At 51.0% G+C, this 20197-nt stretch overlaps 5 protein-coding genes across 5 annotated transcripts; 3 read left to right on the plus strand and 2 right to left on the minus strand.

The window, feature by feature from the left end:
• Positions 1-520: 520 nt before the first annotated feature.
• Positions 521-2310, minus strand: CkaCkLH20_07794 (serine carboxypeptidase; the record flags this gene model as incomplete). The annotated part of the gene is made up of 4 exons (XM_038890510.1): positions 521-1649; positions 1706-1802; positions 1855-2058; positions 2121-2310. The coding sequence occupies 4 exons, from the start codon at positions 2308-2310 to the stop codon at positions 521-523; spliced, it is 1620 nt and encodes a 539-aa protein (XP_038744118.1).
• A 2285-nt stretch (positions 2311-4595) lies between these two features.
• Positions 4596-5749, plus strand: CkaCkLH20_07795 (extracellular dioxygenase; the record flags this gene model as incomplete). The annotated part of the gene is made up of 3 exons (XM_038890511.1): positions 4596-4906; positions 4956-5547; positions 5600-5749. The coding sequence occupies 3 exons, from the start codon at positions 4596-4598 to the stop codon at positions 5747-5749; spliced, it is 1053 nt and encodes a 350-aa protein (XP_038744119.1).
• Positions 5750-6538: 789 nt separating this feature from the next.
• Positions 6539-7587, plus strand: CkaCkLH20_07796 (uncharacterized protein; the record flags this gene model as incomplete). The annotated part of the gene is made up of 3 exons (XM_038890512.1): positions 6539-7039; positions 7103-7331; positions 7391-7587. The coding sequence occupies 3 exons, from the start codon at positions 6539-6541 to the stop codon at positions 7585-7587; spliced, it is 927 nt and encodes a 308-aa protein (XP_038744120.1).
• Positions 7588-13365: 5778 nt separating this feature from the next.
• Positions 13366-16327, plus strand: CkaCkLH20_07797 (putative plant-like oligopeptide transporter; the record flags this gene model as incomplete). The annotated part of the gene is made up of 13 exons (XM_038890513.1): positions 13366-13697; positions 13748-13953; positions 14009-14082; positions 14136-14172; positions 14223-14347; positions 14405-14653; positions 14705-14822; positions 14871-14971; positions 15032-15147; positions 15198-15233; positions 15293-15489; positions 15539-15648; positions 15701-16327. 13 exons carry the CDS (start codon positions 13366-13368, stop codon positions 16325-16327), a joined length of 2328 nt encoding a protein of 775 aa, XP_038744121.1.
• Positions 16328-16520: 193 nt separating this feature from the next.
• On the minus strand, positions 16521-18590 carry CkaCkLH20_07798 (heterokaryon incompatibility protein; the record flags this gene model as incomplete). The annotated part of the gene is made up of 1 exon (XM_038890514.1): positions 16521-18590. One exon carries the CDS (start codon positions 18588-18590, stop codon positions 16521-16523), a length of 2070 nt encoding a protein of 689 aa, XP_038744122.1.
• Between the last annotated feature and the right edge of the window lie 1607 nt (positions 18591-20197).

The raw sequence follows: 20197 nt of genomic DNA on the forward strand, positions 1-20197 counted from the left end.
GAAGGAAAATGGGTTGCGGGCCATGTGCTTGTTAAACCTTTGAGTTGCGTATCACAAGACGCTCGGAACCAAGCAAGATAAGCAAACCGTACTCAGACATCTACGGCGTAGCTCCTTGGCTAGAACGTTCCTTTTCTGGGGTCATCTGAGAGATGAAGCCAAAGTTGAGACGTTGTGTCTTGGAGTTCATATCGTGTCACTCACAGGAATGTCTGGTCTTAGACAATACATCTCGGTCTATTCCGAGGATCGCTATTGATTAAGTACTTATATCACGGGGCCGAGTCGTCTGAAGACACTGTCAATCGACGATCGTGAATCTAGGTTCTCATCACAGGCACCTCATGCTCGACATTTCATATGGAAGGAGACATCTCACTGCGAACGAGAGTTGTAAGTAAACATGGGAGCTGCTTCACTGGGTTGGGTTGGTCAACAGAACGAAGTCAGATAACAGTGACGTCTTCGCATATTTTCCATCAGGGACGACGTCCCGAAAAACATTAATATAATTACAAGTCTAGTAAGGCCACTCAAACGAAGTGGAAATGTTCACAGTGAAGTTCTCACCGCTGGACAACGACTTCACCCGTCCGAGGAGGTGTTCGGCGTGTCTCAGCGCGGTGCCGGGGCTGTACTGCGGGACCATGTGTCCGCTCAGCTTGGCCGTGGAATGAGTAAACCCGCGCTCGGTGTGGAACGTCCCCTGTACGTTACCACCCGCCCAGCTAATGGTGTTATCGTCGTTGTTGTTGATAGTCGGAAGCACCAGCTCCTCCGAGGGCGCCGTCTCAAAGCCCTGCTTCCCGTTCCACCGGATGCGCTGGATCCCGAGCGCGGTCACGTTGGGCTGGATCACGTAGTCCGCGAGGCCGGAGCCGATGTGGACGTTGTTGGTGCGCTCGACGAGCGTCTGGAACTTGATCTCGTGGTCGGTGCCGTTGTAGTTGTCGTTGCCGTCCACGAAGACGGGGTCCTGGCACTCGCTCCAAGACGGGTAGTCGACGGGGACGTGGATGGCCTTGCGGACCTCGGGGATGTTGAAGTAGAGCGTCGCGTTGGGGGGCGAGTACATGACCGAGGGGAAGCCGAGCACGTCCCAGAGGACGGGGCACTGGTCGAGGATGTGGTAGCCGTTGAAGCACGGGTTGATGACGTTGATGAAGTTGTCGAAGTGGTTGACGACGTCGTAGTCGGGGTCCCACTGGACGTTCGGCCACGGCGCCGCCGGGGGCGGGTAGGACAGGTACTTGTCCAGGTACGCGTCCAGGCCGAGCTTCTTGTTGTCCTGTTCGATCTGCTCCTTCATGCTGTTGGAGAAGCCGAGGACGTTCTCCCAGTAGCGGTGGAACGCGGGGAGGGCGGCGTGGTCGAGGCCGAGGTCGTCCGAGTAGGGCATGACGGGGTCGTAGTAGAGGGCACCCTTGACGTTGTAGTACGAGGTGTCGTTCTTGTCCAGCATGGCGGCGCCAACGTAGGGGACGTAGATTCCGGCGTAGCTCTCTCCGGCGATGTATAGCTTCTTGCCCTGGAGGCCAAAGGTGGACACGAGGTTCTTCCAGAAGGAGACGAACTGGTCTGCCGTTTCGGCGTTGTTGGTGGCGGTCACGTTGCCGCTGCTGAAGCCGGCGCCGATGGGGTACTCGACCCTCCGGGGATGTTAGTCAAAGCACTCGCACGTAGAGGACTCTGTGTCATTTCTTACCAGATCACGTTGGCCAGCTTATGCCAGGACCAAGCGTTCGGGATAGGCTTGTAGGTTCCGTATTGCCAGAGGAAAGGGCCGTTCTCCTGCAGGAAGCCTGCGTGTTGTTAGAAAAGACCTTTTCGGGGTACCTACTTAGACGAGCTTACCCTCTAAAGACGAGCAACCGGGGCCGCCGTTGAACCAAATGATGACATCGTCTTTGCCAGCGGGGTTCTCGGTCGGGAAGAACCAGAAGAAGTTCTTCTGCTGTTCGCCCTCGGGCTTCGAGGCGTCGACGGGGATGAGACCAGCATAACTCTCCCCAACGTTGAAGTCCACCTCGGGAATCTTGGTTCCATCCACGTAGAAAGCTGTGGTTCGAGAACAGTGTGAGCATGGAGAGCCTCCACGGTGATGAAGAGAGGTCACCTACAGCTGGTCTTGTTGGTGTAGTACTGCAGTTCACTACGACGCAACGCTCCGCGCGGTGCCTTCACGTCATGGCTTGCCGCGACCTGGCGATTGGCGAGACGGGCTCGGTGCGCATGAGGCGAGACCCAGGCCGAGACGAACGGAAGGCCGAGGGCCGCGAGGACGCCGGCGGCGATGCTTGACGAGCGCATGCTGGAAGATCAGAGACGTCGGAACCGCAACACGGGAACTGGAGCCTCAAGGAAACGAGAAAGCTGCCAAGAGAGAGCCAAGATAAAGCCAAGATTCGCGTTGCACACATTGGACGACCAACTATATACGGAAAGCATCCGCATCACGCCGGACCTACTGCCGAGCGCCCTCCCTCCTACTCCTCCCGTGCAGGAAAATGACGCGATGGGAGAATTGAAAGAGTGGACAGACCTAACCTAAGAAGGCATGTCATGTTCGCGCTGTACCCATTCACTCTCGAGGAGCAAATGATGAATTCGTATCGACAATTTATGAGCGCCGCGTCAAAGGCAGACGCATGGCGATTAGCTACGAAATAGGCAGGTCGGAAGCTGAATTGCGGCTTGCTACTGGACAATTAGCTGATAAGCATGCCGAAGTGCCGAGATGAACAGCGAGGGAAGTGGAGTTGGTTCAGGGATGGGGGTGCTTCTGAAAGCTTGTTTTTCCACCCCGCATGACGGGATGCCTTCGGCGATGCCGGTAGTGGAACGCCGGGCAGATCCTCCCGATGGCCGATAGGCCGGCCGCGTTGGATTGTAAGTACGAGGTGGTGCGGTCCGCGACGGCCGGCGACTATACGATGCCGTGTCCGTTGGTACGGGGCCGAAGCTTGCGGACAGTGCTCCACATGTCGGCTTCCTGGGCCGGGTAATGACTTGCCCGGAACGTGCTGAGTTCCGGAGTGTCCATGCCGTGCCCGGATTTTCTTTTATCAAAAGACTGGCAATCTTACTAGTCACTTGATTTAGCCGTAGACCTTGCCTCGGGGGTATCGTGAACTGTTCGGGTACGTGACACATCTTGATGGAATGGTCTGATTGATTCTCAGTGAGAATGAATACACGCAAGAGAACCTAACCGCAGTGTAAATAGAAGACTCATAGAAGTTTGGCTGAGAAGGAATCTTCGTTCTGAAAGATGGCCCAGTCCAGAAGCGGCTAATCGTGCTGATCACACGCTGTCTGCCGCGTAGACATTTCCCAGTAAGGCGCATGATTTCTGGGGCAAGCATGCCAAGAACCCCCTTTTAGCCGTCCGAACCGACATCAACACCTCCTGTGAAGTTACCGCTACGTTTCCATGGCCTCAAATATTTAGTTAAAGTATCTTTGGGTGATATATGGGATAGAATTGGTCATTACTAGAATCTTTCCCTTCTGTTGGACGAGTGCCAACATGCAGTACTCTACTGTTTCGTCAATAATGCCAAAGATAACGAGAGCCATAGATCTGACGAGTCGTGGAATGACTTATAAGCTGATTGCAAAGTCCCTTTGCGTTCATTCATGGACCATCCACTATTTAATGCTATCATTCCGCCCAATCCATATGCATGCACTGCGCGCGCGATCCGCGGAGTACAATCCGGAAAGGCTCACACCTCATCTGCACTCCTTAACTCATTCTTTTCTTGTCGGGCTGGCCGATAAAAGCCCACTGATCCCAGGAGTATGATTTAACATGACAAGTCACTTGAAAAGCTCGCTCTTCTCTCATCTACAATCGATCTGGTTAAGTCGTCAATAAGTTTGCCTAATCAACAGGACTCAGCATTACTGGAACCGGGCTACCACTACGTATTTCAATTATGAAGCCCACTTGAAGCAGTTGAGAGAGTCTTGAAGGTTGACGCGTCCACGGCAGAAGGACCATGGCGAGGCCGAAAGATCACGGTACTCGGGCATTACCGCCGTGCCGAATCACACAGAACGATTCACGGACTTCTTTAAAGCCCTGTAAATCAAGTGAAAAAAAGGTCCCGTACCGCCACAAGGGGCCGTTGTAATGGAGCATCCCACCGGCGATGTTAGCCGTGACGGCCGAAACGGGAAGGAATTGCACGTCGCCGTATATCGCTGTTAAGGGGCGGTGCACCCGCCAAGTATCCTAACACCGCACAATTCCAGGGGCTCAGAGGTCGAATAGCCATCCCATGAGAGCCTCAACTCCACAGAAACGCCCACATTCCGAGTCTGTACTCGTGGCGACGTGGGTAAACGTCAGCCTTACTCTAGTATCTTCCAATCATGTTCTTCGCGACGTAAGCCATTCCGGAGCTTTTGATTAGTTAGGGGCGTAAAGAACGAAAGTTGATGCAAAATATGGCCCAAAAATAACGAAGGATAGGAGTTCCGTGGGATATAAGACGTGATGGTCTCCCTTCGTCCATGAGATCTGCACTCTAGAAGCCAACCACAGTCACTCTCTTCTCCAACTTCGTTCTCTCTCAAATTTCTCAAAGATGCAGATCACCAACATTCTCCTCCACGCCTTGGCGCTGGCCCCTGTTTTCGCTCACCCAGAGCGACTTACAGCCGAGAAGGCCAAGGCCGAGGCGCATGTGGTCGGCCGAAGCACCAACAAGTGCGCCGCTGCTATTGAAAAGCGCAAGGCAGAGATCTTTGCGAACCGCGCCAGCCGTCTGCGTGCTCGTCGGGCCGAGGCCGGATATGCTGATGCTCGGGACCTCATGCAACGCGATTCTCTGCACTACACCACCATCCAGAACGACACTTGCGTCCTGGCTCCTGACACTGTCTGGGGTCCCTATGGGTAAGTTATATGTAAGACTTCCTGGTAAACATGCACTGATGTTCTATAGCGTTGACGGCGAGATGGTCCGTCATGACCTCCGTGAGTCGCAAGGAGGCTTGGACTTCTACCTTGATATCGGTGTGATCGACATCGAGACCTGCGAGCCGCTCAAGGGAACCGCTCTCACTATTTGGAACTGCAACGCCACGGGATCCTACTCATCATTCACTGGCATCGACCCTGACACCGCGGAACTCTTCGATGACTGGACGAAGAGAGATGATGGGACAACCGACGATGAAACCTTCCTGCGCGGAATCCAAGTCACTGATGACAATGGTATCGTCGAATACCTGACCAAGTTCCCGGGTTACTACGTCACGCGCACCACGCACATTCACGTCACTGCTCAGACGAACATCACCAACGGCACCTCATACTCCGCCAGCAAGGTCCAGCACATCGGACAATTGTTCTTTGAGGAGGATCTGCTGAGCCAGGTTTACGCTCTGGAGCCGTACAGCGCACACTTGACGACGCTGAACCGCACCACCAACGCCGAGGATTCGCTCTTCTCCGACGCCAGCTCTGATGGCTACAGTGCCGTCATCAGCGTCACTCAGTTGACCGACAACATCGAGGATGGTCTCGTTGGCTACGTAAGTAGTGCTCATCTTGCCATTAAAGACACAAACTAACCATGGTTCTCAGATCACTCTCGGAGTGAACTCTTCGGCGGAGGGTCTTGCCATCACTGGCGGCGGCGTCAACCCCCAAGGATACTTGCCCACTGTCAGCGTGGATGCAAGCAAGTATGCTCAGGCGACCGCGGTCGACAGGGCCGACGGATACCAGTCATAAAAGACAATCTTTAACGGGCTTGGCCATCTTTATGCTTAGAGGCTCGGCATTGGGAGGCGTTTTGGGTGACTGCATAGACGGGAAAGGGATATCACAATCATGGCGCAAAATTAGAAGCTCACATCATTCAGCATCAACAGACGTATACCAAAGTGATACAATAAGAATTCAGCATCCGAAGGAATGATAGTGACACGATGTGAGGATGATGATTTGGCAAGCGGTGCTCGTCAGCCATCTTTGTCTCTTCATACATCATGCACGTGCGGAGTTCGATGGGCGGCCGACAGCGGAGTTGGTGCGGCGATTTCACGTCTTACATGCCCACAGCGGATGTCTAGCGGGAGAAGTCAAAGCAAACACGCCAATCATACACCACACAAGTAATGGAATGCGGAAACCCTAGATTTATTCAGCGGGCTTTTGATCCTACATCGGTTTGTAAGCTGGTGAGAAGTTGAACCGGCTCGGTCGCTGGTGGCAGCTATCCGCATCTGATGACAATACCGTATAGCCAGATCGGAATGAATTCGTAAACAATGCTACACGCACACAGCTTGGGCCCAGACTCAATGACCAAGCAGATGCTATCTGCAAATTGACATATCACGAACGAGACCGGCTTGGCAATTGACGCTATTGAGTTGCGCCCCGGGAATGATTTAAGTACGAGAATCAACCCAATATTCAAGAATGCTCAATATGTACTACAGCACTCATCTTCAGAAAAAACCCTCTAGTATTTATAAACTGCTTGTTTTAGCCTTTTACCTTGAGAGGGCATTCAACATGAGTCTTCCCAGCCTCACACAGTACCACAAGAAGCCTTATCCAGCCATCTCACCGTCCCGTCCCGAGTTGAACCAGTCGGGAAAGACCGTCTTGATCACCGGTGGAAGCAGTGGTATCGGCTTTGCCATCGCCCGCAACTTCGTCGCGGCAGACGCAGAGCGCGTCATTATACTTGGGCGCCGCGAAGAGACTGTCAAAACTGTCGTTACCAATCTCTCGACAGAAGCCACTCAGTCGAAAAAGTCCACCAAGATAGATGGACGAGTTGGTGATGCCTTCGATGTTTTGTACATCGAAAAGCTTTGGAAGGACCTGCAGTCCAACAGCATCTTTGTAGATGTATTGGTGCTCAATGCTGCGGGGTTTGGGGCCAAAGAGACAATTCTACAGGGCGGCATCTCCAAGGTTTGGGCCGACTTTGAGGCGAACGTGAGAAGCCCGCTAGCCATGACGGATTATTTCTACAAACAATCGATACAAGGGGCTGTCAGACAGAAAGTAAGCTAAAGGCCTCTCCGTGGCTTGTGTTCATGCTTCAGAATTTCGCTGAGATGAACATAGTTCCTCGTCAACATCTCAACCGTTGCTGCTTACATGTGGACTACAATGGGTCCCGATCGGCCAACGTACGGACTCACGAAGAATTCCGGCACTCTTTTGCTACAACAAATCGCCAAAGACACCAAACCGACGGACATGCAGATCGTTAGTATACATCCAGGGGGTGTACTTACGGATTCTGCCCGGTCCGCAGGGTTCAACGAGGACATGGGCATCAAGTTCGATGACGGTAGGCGGGAATAATCCATAGGTTCCGAGAAAGAATGCTAACAAACGATGGCAACTCAGAAAACCTGCCCAGTCAGTTCTCGCTTTGGGCTGCCAGTCCCGAAGCTAGATTTCTTCATGGCCGCTTTGTGTGGGCCAACTGGGATGTCGAGGAACTTATGGCCGGTCTCGTGAGAAAACAGATCGAGGATGATGAACACTTTTTGAAGGTGGGCATCGAAGGTCTTTCGGAGAAAACGGGTGGAATGATTTTATGAATTCACTTTTGTATCCAGAGGGAGAGCTGCTGATTGCAATCCTCACGTCGTTAGATGCGATGTCACAAAAGCTGAGCGAGGCTGAATTTGTGTGCTGATCCCATACCGAAAGCAATAGAAGATATATTTAAGATGGTAAATGAGAAACCCTAGTTACATATGATTTATAGTTAATGAAAACGCGAGAATGCGCTATAGAAGGAGATACATCAAGAAGCTGAATCCAGTAACGTGCGTCAATTTGGCACATTCGAACATGGATTGTTTTTTTCGGCGTTACATCACGTACACAACCTACTTCTATCCGTGTTGGCCAGGTCATCCATTTGGTGTTCTTGGTCTGCATTGGAGAACTCCTAACATTGAGTTGATGCTCATGTTCCCACCCCGCGTGACCAAAGTTCCAAATCTGGCAGCTCACAGAGTGCTTGTGCTTGTAGGAACTGCCCGTAAATTTTCAAAACAGATTCTGAAATCATGAGATCCCTGACACTCTGTTAAGCTTCTTTCCTAAACTGCTGTCCATCGTGTTGGTGCCTTTCCCGAATTAGGCTATGGGGCGAGCTTGCCTCCCCGGCCTGCCGCTGTGAGCTGCATGTCGCCACAAAAAGGGGCTTCCTTTCGACCTTGCAATATAAAGATCGAGGACTGGTAGAATCGCAAGATTCCGCTGAGACGAGCTGTGCAAAGCCATATTCTACAGGCGATGGGGTCTGATCGGGCTCATGTGTTGTTCTCGTCGTGTCAGTCTCACAATACCCCGTGCTTGTTGAACCCCGCAACATTTGGGACGTTGGTTTCAACCAGCTCTCGGTGGAACTCGTTCGATAGAATTGACCAGAGTCTAGCTCTGCAACCGCCGTGGGATATTCTTGGACATCTCGGCGCGCGTGTTCTTCGTTGTGTTGTCTTTGAGCTGCCGCCCCACGAGTGTGCACTGCAAAATGCACACGGCGTGTTCTGGCAGAAATTGGGGATTGAGGATTCTGTGAGAGCTCCGGAAGGGGGCTTGTGTTAGGAAGCTCTCGAATATGGTCTTCATGAAGCTCCGAGTAGCCGAATGAATCTGCCGAGTAAGGGGCCATTCCCACATGAGGTACCCTTTCAGTCGTCGAACTGTCCACCATATCTGACTGCATTTGAGTAGGCTCGTCAAATGTTTGATCGTCATCGCGGGAGCTGCCCAGAACCGTAAAATCGCCGTCTTTGCCCAGCGGGGTCTGAGGAGCGTAATAGCCATTGTATGTGCCACATTTGTCGCTGTCGTCTGCATAGGTATCGACGTTCAAATTCTGCCGCTTTGACGTGCCTTTGTGATAGAAACTACTCTTTATGGGAAAAGAAACCATCTTGGGCTTCTTTCTGAGCAGTTTATTTGACTTCTTGGGACCGAAGATCTGGTGACCAAGTCGTACGGACCATCTGGTGATCAGAGGAAACCGGCGTGATGAGGAGCTTGAAATACTATCATCATCCGAGCACTCTGCATGTTCTGTGCCGCGCAGAGTCATGGTGCTCAACAATCGAGTTAGCCTCCGACGCATGGGACTTGGCAGGTCATCCGAAGCAGGCGAGTTCAACTCGCTGCTAGAAGTGTCAAGCCTACTGGGCAGTACTGGAGGACGCAGAGAAACCTCTTTGTTTGTGTCGTTCTCGAGTCGGCGGTGTTGATCCGACTTGACTTGGAGCGTAGACAAGAGCTTGGAAGACAACTTTCGGCTTCGTAACTGTGGACGATTCTGCGGGAGTGCTGGTTGCCTGGCATCATCCACCTCATTTTGCTGTGCTTCAGCTAATGATGATGACGAAACTGTCGTGCCAGTCAAGCTGAGGTCCGGGGTCTCGGTAGGGAAAGCTGTCGAAATAAACTTCTCATGCCTTGCGAGGTATTCTCCCGCATTTCTTGGATGATCGTAACTGAAGTTCAATGGAAGCTGCCGTCGGAGAACCTCGGCACGGATGTAATCGTCAGCCATGTCGAATATCGTGGCCAGAAGACCAAGGCTTGCGTTGTAGTCCAAAATGCTGTCGCTTGTTCTTTGCTCCTTGGAAAGTTTCTTCTTCCCCTGAAGTGACTGCTGGCAAGTCTTGAGGGCTTTTTCGAACGAGTATTCCGACAAATACCCCAGCGCAAGAGCGTGAAGTAAGTTGCAGATAGCGACGTCCCTGTCCCTTTTCAAGCTTGCAAGTTCCAGAACTATGCATTCCGCCAATTTCCAATTTCCTTGGAGGAAGTAGCAGGCTGCGAGTTGAATCTTGAGATTTCGTGGTGAGATGTCACCGTCTTGCTCGGTTTTTTCTGGATCCCACTTGGATTGTTCTTTCAAGGCCTCTTGTAAGGCATCGCCGGCCTTGTCAAATTCGTGGGAATTGATGCTTTCCAGCGCCAACTTTTGCAAGCCCAACACATATTCTCTCTCAAACTCTGCTTCCTCGTCCTCTTCATCCTCCAAGTCGAGTTCTTTGTCACCAAGATCCGAATAACTTGGCTGGACCGGCGAAATAGGGGATTCGGAGATAAGACTGGACGTGTTATTTGTCTCCTTCGTGGCTTGGACATAGCCGTCGCGAACAAATCTTTCCACCATCTCTCGAGTAGCTGGAGAAAACTCTCCATCAAGGCTCATGGCCGCTGCTGAAGTTGATCGCCAGGCTGTCTCGCTAACATCCCCTCGGGAAGTGCTGGCTGTCGAGCTAGCGGCCGAGTAGAAGACTTTGGCTGCATTGGCAAGATCTTTCAGATTTCGAGCGACCCTCGCATCGGACTGGCTGCTTCCCCCATGAGAAAACCCCCCCGCAGGTCGGCAAGAGACTCGAAGAGCCTCGCTTATTGATACCTTGAGCCGCTCCAGCTCGTCAAGGATCAGCCTTTGTCCAGCGTTGTTTCTCAATGAGAGAGATCTACATGTTAGGGGTTAGAAATTCCATAACCAATCTAATATTCTTTCTTAGACTTACACGGTAATCGTATGTAAGATTGTCTGCAAAGCCCAATTGGATTTGTGAATTCTGTCACGAAATGCCACGATCTCATTGCCATGGATGCTGAGATCAATGACTACCTTCATCCTCCAACCGAATCTCGTCGACCCAGCTCCATCTTTGATCTTCTGTATCAAGCTGTTCAGGTCGCTTAGTGTCATTTGGCAGTGCAGCAAGGCAGAATCGCTTTGCCGCCACAACTCGTCGTCTACAAGCGCTAGGTCAAACGGGCGGCAATCCTTCAATGTTTTGTTGACAGATTTCAGGAACTCGGTCAAATGCATCAACTCGTAGCTCAAGCTCGTCAATCGTGAGTCAGCCGTTCTAAGAGCCTGCCCGAACTCGTAAAGGGATTTTGTGACCTGCCAAATGTTTCAGTACAAGGAAGGAAAGGAAGCTTCAGATCATGATGCGGTCATGACTTACAATGGCTGCAGCTTCGATAAGCGTAATTGCCGACGCGGTGATAGAGAGAGGATCCATGACTCCGGCAACGACTAGGACTTCGTCAAGAAGTTCTGCTGGCGGGTGACGTCCCAGTGGCAATTTTCTCCTCAATTGCCACAAATGCGATCATTTATAATAACAAGGCACCCTCTTTTCATTCTTCATAAAAAGCCCCAAGTTATCTAGTGTCGGTGAGACGCAGCCTGCAGCCTCACTTTCTACAATGTGCGAGAGCACACCGATGCTCTGCGCCCGGCTCACCCCTCCATAACACGATAATCTTCCACATAAAAAAGCCATAGCGCCCGGGGTCAGTCTAGGCTGCTCTCGGGGCAGATTTCTGGCACTTGGCCGTCAATGAACTTGCATGAGGAAGAAGAAGTCCTTTATGAAGCTAAGCCGACAAACATGCAGGTTCGGCAACGCAGAATCTGAAGTATAAGAAGGCAGCCAGCTGCCTCCTGCAGTGAGCTTAGAACAGACCAAACAGAAGTGAGAAGAGAGCCGCACAACTGCGCACAAACATGGCTTATGAGGATGCGCATGACCTAGGATTATCATAAAAGCATATACTGTCAATATGTCAGCTCTCGAATGGCAATGATTTTGCAATTGGCATTTCAATTGTGGGTGGTGATAACTGCCTCAGCCTGGAAAGCAGGCGCATTTCTAGCTAATTGCTATCAATCTTCTGCGCGACGAATGGCTGTTAGCCTGAACAAATTCCTTTGGTTTTTCTTTTTCTTTCCCCATAACCTCAGATCAACACAAAATTCACCCTGCAGACCTTGGATTGTAATCTGAACAATTATTTCTTGAAGATCCTTACTGGATTTGGAGCGGCAAAGATCATACTTAGGAGTGGGAAACCCCAATGGGCCGTTTGGGCTATCCGCTCGCACCAAAATTGGCGGGTTCAGACATCAACAATTGTTTGAGATGTGGCCATTGTTACTGACGATTTGAGGAGGATTTGATATTTGTCGTTCCGGACGAGCAGCTTCAAATCGCCAGCTTCTGGAACTGACAATCTTCCGCCATCATACCTCTCCGAATTCGCCAAAAGAGGCTCCCGCTACGCCATCGGCAATCCGTTCAAAAGGCTCATGCTCGCCTGTCTCTCTCTTGGGCAGGCATCGAACAAGACGAACTGGGGATCGCTCCTCTGTGCAAGTATCATTCTTCAGAGCTGCCTTGCACCATATGGACGGTGCCTTTGCCTGTCTTCTATAAGGCGTATCTCCGCATAATCGTACCAGAAAGTGCTAAAAGCAGGATACGATTGATAGCCGTTGCCAACCTTGCCAGCTTCATTGCCTGCAGCATGTTCGACATGACCTATGAGGGCAGTTGAGACATCTGAGGTCCTGGAAGATGACGAGATGAAAACGGCTCTGGAGACCATGTTGACCTGGCACCACAAGAAGGACGAGAAACATGTCAAATAACCACTGGGTAAGTTGGCTGCTGGAAAGTTGCGATATTATGATTTATCCTGTAAGATGGCATGGAATGAGTTTCTTCATAGAATGAATAAGATATGGCGACCAACAATACAATTTCGGTCCAGGCAAAGCTTCCTTAAGGAGCCAACATCAAGTAGAAGATGACCTAGCCGCTGAGAAGACACTGTGCTCTCCTCGCAGAAATTAGTTGGAGGAGAAGTAAGTGATCTATTAACAACTGGTCCAGCACTCCAAACAAAGTCTCTGCATGTTGATACCGGTTTTCTGAGGTTCATGTTGTTACGACTCCTTATCAACGGACGTTGGCAAAGTCCCGGCAGGGCTCACCCGCATCCCGCAACCTCGCGACATACTCCACCCACATTGCGTCTTGATAACGCCATCAGATAATGCATGCTGTGGCCGCTGCAGTAACATCATTCAGTCTTCCACTTTACATTCGAGGTTCCAAACATCCTCCTAGGACGTATGAGCCGACGCTAGGGGAAGAACGTGGGATGCGCGCTATTCCGAGTGAGGCAGAAATCGGAGTGTGTGCGACGCCGAGCAGCGCCAGTTTTGCTGTTGATCCAACAGACAGGGGCTGCGATGTGTCTTGGAAACATTTCTGGCATGATGCGCGGGGGTTTCGAGCATCTCATCCAATGGCCATTTTCCAATTTTCCCTGTCGTGAATGATAAGCCATTCCTAGCTTGAGGAGGACTCTGCATTATCGGGGTGGCAATGCAGCATCGGTTCTCAGCACCTCACGGAGATCCGCAATGGTATGCTGCAATTAGCTTGGAAGAATCCCCCCAAACCAAGACAGCTCTTATATATCTTCTGCATGAATCGCGTTGTGTCATGTGTTTCGCTTTGCTGTGACTCCGTGGAATCCCAATTATGTCTGAATTACGTGACGAAAAGACGACGTTGGCGGATTCGAAGGGGTCGACAGCTACCCACATAGCCGTCGATCGTGTGTTCGAAACTTCGGAGAAAGTCTTCATCGGCGGACTCAATGACGATAGTCCAGACGGCACGAAGCGGGGCTCATCCGATGAGTCGGAGCCGGAGTACGACTTCAAGTCCGATGAGTTTGCCAACATACCCGAGCTTGTTCGGACTGTTGTCGGTTTCGAGGATGACCCCTCTCTGCCTGTTCTTACGTTTCGGTCTCTGCTACTGTCAGCGGTCTTTTGTACCATTGGTAGCATCGTCTCCCAGCTCTCATAGTAAGAAGCAATTCTTTTTACTACCGTTGCTGAAACTGATCGCCAAACAGCTTCCGGACTACCACGGCTCCATTTCCCGTCTTCTTCGTTATTCTAGCTTCAGCGCCTCTTGGTCGATTACTTGCTCGCATCCTCCCCGACTACACTGTACCTTTGGGGCGCTTTTCCTTCTCGTTGAACCCAGGTCCATTCTCTATCAAAGAACATGCGATCATCGGGATTGCTGCTAATGCTGGCAGTCAAGGCCAGTGGGCAAGTGAGTGAACTCATCTTTCTACCTTTCTAACTCGCAAGTTCTGATTCCTTCATAGCTTTTCTGCCTACAAATGCCGCATTGTATTATGGCATTACCATGCATCCAGCTGTGGCGCTTTTCTTTGGTTGGGTAAGTCGGAAAGGCCTATCTTCCCCATGAAGAGTTACTGAGTTGTTATTGAGGGCGCTTCACTCCTTGGATTTGCCTTCGCAGCCATGGGTAAGTGGTTGGAAAACGCGTGCTTCTCTACTGAATCTAACAGTTACGAGTTCGCAAGGTTCTGATAGACGATCCGGAGTTCATCTTCCCCCTTTCTTTACAGCAGGTCACACTTTATCGAAGTATGCAAGGCAAAACAGAGCTTCATAAAAGTGTTTCCAAGAAACAGATGAAGGTACGAATGCAGATAGCAACGACCAAAGTCATAGATGAGACTGACGAGATGCTCAAGGTTTTCTGGTGGATTTTGCTGGGTACTTTCCTCTGGCAATTCTTGCCCGAATATCTTTTCCCATTTGTTGCCGCCCTTGCACCTCTCTGCTGGTTTGCTAGCCGCAATCACACCGTGAACTTCCTCGGGGCGGGCCGAGGTGGCATTGGACTTCTCAACATCACGTTGAACTGGTCTAACATCACATCGACCGTCATCACATACCCCTACAGTGTTCAGGTTACAATCTTTGTTGGTTTTGTGATTACTGTAAGCCAATCTTTCTGCATCGCCAGCAGAATCACAGCTGACACTCAGAAGACTTGGATACTTATCCCCGTGGCATATTTTGGGAATCTATGGGGATCACCAACATACAATATCATGTCAAACGGAGTGTTTCAGAAGAACGGCTCGGCCTATCCATTTGAGTCTTTAAGTAAGTGCATTCATGCTGCAAGAAAACACAAGCGGCTTACCAGCTTAGTCTACACGGACTCAAGTGGCATTCAGCATGTGAATGAGACAAGATACCATGAAGTTGGTCTCGCATACTCAGGAGCTCAATACACATGGGAAATCTTCATGGTATGTGTCAATCAGAAAGTCTACATGTAGACTGAACATCGCACTGATGACGTATAACAGTGGTACGCTTCGTACATCTCCTCCTTTGTCTGGTGCGGCTTATTCTTGGGCCCAAAGATTTCCAAGATCTGGAAGGCAAGGAAAGATCAAGGCGAATACCACCAAGATCGTCTAAGGTGCGTCATCGTGATCCCAAAAATGACAATGTGCCAACTAATCTTCGCAGCCGAATCATCCAACAATACCCAAGCCTCACTTTGTGGTAAGTCACCTCTCGATTTGGCATCCCTTCTAGACACTCGCTTATTCTTTGTTTGCAAGGGAATGGGGTCTCCTCACTGCTATACCGATAGGAATCCTCCTTATTATTGTCGCAACTAAGTCCGTCTGGATGCCAACCTGGACTTACTTTGTCGCGTTGGGTTTTGGGGCTGCAGCTATGCTGCCGATGAGCCTGGTTTACGCCATGTCAGGATACTCGATCAAAGTTGGTTTCTTCAACGAACTTATTTACGGCTGTTGGTATCCATGTACCCAAAGATGTGAGCATCATTGACTCCGTGACAGATATGATCGATGCGCCCGGCTCGTCTCGGCACCCGCTTGGTCAATTGGCCTACCGCATCATTTCAGGAAATGTTTGGTATGACGCTCGAGTCGTACTTGAAGATCAGAAGGTGGGTTTGACTGCATTTCTTTCGCCAACAACGGGAACTGACAGAACATCAGATTGGTCATTATCTTCATCTTCCACCTCGAGATGTCATTGGGATCCAAATCATTGCCAACATGCTTGCTCTTCCCATCAACTATGGAGTCATGCGATGGGTCATTGCCTCCAAGTTTGACTACGTCAGCGGTCGAATCCCAGATCCTCAAGGACAATGGACAGGCCAAGAGTTCAAGAGCTACAATACTGCCGGGATTCAATATGCACTGGTCGGCCCAAAGAAGCTCTTTGCATCTTCCTTCTTCAAGCCAGTGTTGTATGGATTTCCCGCAGGTGCGATAGCTCCCATCATCATATGGCTTCTCCACAAGAAATTCCCGAAGGCCAGGTTTGATCTTTGGAACTCGACCATTTTCTTTGCTAGTGCCGCGACCTTTCATGGCAACCTCAGCACCGGCCCCTTCACAACTTTCTTGGTTGGAACATTCTTCAACTTCTATCTATACCGTTACAGACGGACGTTCTGGAACAAGTGGGCTTATATCAGCGGTGCGGCTTTGGATACCGGATTCAATGCCAACCTGCTATTCATCTTCATCTTCCTCGGCACCACGGGCGCTGTGATGGTGAATTGGTGGGGAAACAACGCTGACAACATCGAACGGTGCTTCGCTCTGAAGAAATGATTCACATCCTTGGATCGGAGCATTGTCAAGATGCGCAAAATATGAGCATGGACACTCCGGGACATGAGGCCGTCCCAAGAGTGGTATTTGCATGTTGGTTTAGACGAGGGTCTTAGGGCTGAGAGGACATTTGAGGTGACAGGAACAGTACATAGTTCCTCTCATTATAGCGGCTCAAACGTCGATCAGTGTGCTAAATAATCCGAATCTCGTCAAGCGCTTTGCTACCATTTTCCAGCCATGACTTTGCTTCGCCACGCATGAGGCCTTCTACAAAGCACTGCCCGACCACCTGCCATCCACTATCCTTCTTTCGCATGATGATTGGCGCAGAACAACCTAAGATCACGAATATCGAGTCTCCTTTCTGCAAAGACTTTAACGTCGCCGTTCCGAACAGACCTGCCTCGGTAGTGAAGACCGGGTATACGACTCCGACGTGCTTATCCAAAGATTCGATAAAAGACTTTGGAGATTTGCATTGGCCGACGTCCTCAGTCTGAGGGAAGAACGATTTGAAATCCCTCTCCCAAGGCTTCCAATGCGTATCGATTTGTTTCCGGAACTGATTGAAGTCGTTGAGGTTCGCGTGGTTAAGAACAGGGCCCCAACCTCGCTCCTTCAGAGCCACAACGTCCGGGTCATTCGAATCCAGGCTATTGAGCCATGGGATGTCGAGAATCGTGGTACCAGAAGTGCAGTCATATATAGCGGCTCTGTGAAGAGTCTTCGTGATTGCTTCCTTCGGACTTTCCGGTAGTCTTGAATGAGTTGGCTGGACCGCGTCCTGCAGGACTGAAAGTCCTCCGCTCGCCCATCCAAGATGAGGTGCGGTTCCGTCAACAACATCAACTTGAAATCCTTTGACAACCAGAATCTTTCCCCCACTGTCAAGTCTGAAGTCAGCTTCCTGTCCCCAGCTTGCATCGCAATCAGTTCCCCAAAGATAGGGGTCCCATTCAGAAGTCAAGTCAGGCACCCAAGAAGGGAGATCGAGGTTGGAGTTCGACGTCCCCGTAAGAATGATATCGAATGACTCGAACCCAGTAACGAGAGCTCGGGCGAAATCGCAGAATACTTCCGCAACATCCTTCGTGTAGTCAGGCTCCACATGAGTTGTCACATACTCGGGGATCATTCCCATCAACCCATACAGTCGATCTCGAAGGTCCAGTGAGCCAGCGAGTCGGCCAACCATTAGGAGCAAGCCCAAATCGTCTTGATCCTTCCTTCGTTCTTCCGCTGTCTGCGCACGACCGCGACGAACACGCTCTTGATTGGCCTCAACCAACTCGACCAGCTTCAGAACCCTCCATACTTTCTCACGTGCCCTCACGGCGCCGCGGATGTTGGTCGCCCGCTGCAGGAAGTTTTTGAGTGGAACCAATCCCATACGAAATGTTCCGAACAATATTGAGGGGTTGACTGGTCCAAGGCACTTTTCCTGGATCACCCATACCCGAGTCCAATATTGGGCTCCAACGACGATGTCGATTGTGTTCCTGATGATTTCTCTTTTCTCAGGATCCGCCATGACGTCTTCCAAAACCTTGGAGGCTGCAGTCTCGCTCTGACACTTCACGATGCACTTGTGCAGGACCGCCATGTCGTTGATCGCATCATCTGGCACCTTTCCCAGCCAGATGGAGACTATCAGCGCTTTCCCGTATATCATGCGCATGCGCTTGACCTGGCGGTTGCGCTCAACATGGTCTTTTTGATTGATGCAAATGGCATCCACCCAAATCTTCAGCCCTTCAACATAATCTGGATCTGATGATAAGGCCCTGAGTGCTGCTTCGAGATTCTGTCCTACCAAAACGACCTGCCCGTCCATGATAATCGGAACCTTGACAGACTGGTCACCCCAAGCATAACTGAGGGCTCCATAGTCGCCCCATGCGAAACGATGATATCGGTGATGCGATCGGGCGCGCTCGGCCGGTGAACTGGCCCTCGTCGGGCTGAGCGACCGATATCGCTCGTTGGAAAAGCGTCGCCACCCCTCGTCGCTGTTGCGTCTAGAAAGTGGCTTGATTCGAGAGTTGGATTCAAAAAGACGGTAATCTGAGAGGTGGGCATCTAGCGAAACGTGTTGTAACGTGCAGTGAACAAGGCCATGCCATTCGGGAGGCTCGTCACGTAGATTAGCTAGTGGTGGCAGCTCAAGTGTCTGTAAGTTGAGAACACGAATCTCATTTCGACTCTCGTTGAGTGGAGAATACGTAAAGTCCGCAGGTCGATTGAGCTGTTGCGATGCCATCGCAGCGTGTAGTCTGTGCGCTCGTCCACGGCAGCGGAACAAATTCAGAGGATTGAGAAAACTTCTCTGGGGAGATGGAGGCGCTAGCGGGCGGCACATGAGGTATTTAGCCTTGGCCTAATTATGTTCCACGAAAGATGCACCATGGAAGTGGGCGACTCCATGTTGGCTGCTCAGCTCTGCTTACGCAGTTTACTGGGGTCTAACACAGCCATCATATCCAAAGTGGCGGACTAAACCACATCCACCCCAGGGCATATCGACGCCTTGCACGTACTATCGGCATCGGCATCATCGTCAGTGCTGTCGGCGCCGTCAGTGTCGTTGCTGTGGTTAGTGCGGCTGGGGTCGGCAGCATTGTTGATGTTGTTGATATCGTCGTCGTCGAGGTATTTGGTTCCAGCCTGGTGTTATTATGGCGCGGAGGTGTTGGCTTTCCTGGGGATGGGTGTGATTAGTTCGCACCTATCTAAATGAGGGGTACATCGATCTCCCGTTATTACCACCCTAGCTTTGAAAGAAGTGCCGATGCAAGGCAAGAAGGCCCTCTACACGTGGTATCTCATGGACTTTTTACACTTGGATTGTGGAGAGCGGTCTCCCCCACCTGCGCAGTATTCAATCTACTGGTGGCTTCGGTGCACGCATGTTGGATGGACCTGAAAGGTGAAAATGGTCGATTGGGTTGACGATTAGGGAGCTCTTCAACGCAGTTCGCTGCCATCGAATGAAAATTCTTCTAAGTTTTGGTAAAGAGATGCCCATGAACGCCAAATTTTAAAATGAGAGGGATGTAAAACACGGATAGACCGGCTCGGGTCAGCGCCGGCTACCTCCTCAGGGAGCCGGTGGCCGATGTGGGGCCGTAGCGAGATCGGTCCGCTCCGGTCGCTCCCGCTCGTCCCTCCCGAACTTTCGGAATACCTTATTCGGCCAACATTAGAAGCATTCCATCAAATCCTTGATCGCTCCGTTGATGTTATATCCGGAAGTGAAATGGGGAACTCCTGCATGTCAATCTGCGCAATGGCAGAGCTTGAAATAACACCAGAATTAAGCGCCCAGTCAAGCTCGGCGCTTAACCGCAGCGACTCATTGACGCCCTGCCATGCCGTACCCCACATATCGAACAGAAAATGGACACATGTGCCTCTCTCCGATAGAACGAGACATCCAGAATCTCATTGCTAGCAGTCTTGCGATTCGCCTGTCAGGTCAACCTGGGCCGAGATATTGGTCGCGGTCATGCGAGGCGTTGGTTGGGTCGAGCGCCTCCGGGGCTGGTCCATAGCATTATCTCGTAATTGGCCGCTCTTCTGGTCGAAAACCTGACCTAGTCGGCGGGATTCTAGCCGGGATGCTGCGCCATGGGCCTTAGAGAACTCCTGGAGAAGGGTGTATAGTGTCGGCGCCACCCGCGCGGGCCATTCCCTCTTCGTGTTCTGTTACACATCTCATTCTGCTGTGCGACAGATCAAAGTCTGTGTAGCCATTTGTAATTTTCATTCATTTAATTCTTATTGAGGATATGGATGAGCATCGTCCAGTCCGTCTCTTGTCCCTCGGTAACCAAACCTATCTTATCACACCAGCATTTTGGCTAATCG

The sequence above is a fragment of the Colletotrichum karsti genome (genome assembly GCF_011947395.1).
Source record: "Colletotrichum karsti strain CkLH20 chromosome Unknown Scaffold25, whole genome shotgun sequence".
Classification (NCBI taxonomy): Eukaryota; Fungi; Ascomycota; class Sordariomycetes; order Glomerellales; family Glomerellaceae; genus Colletotrichum; species Colletotrichum karsti.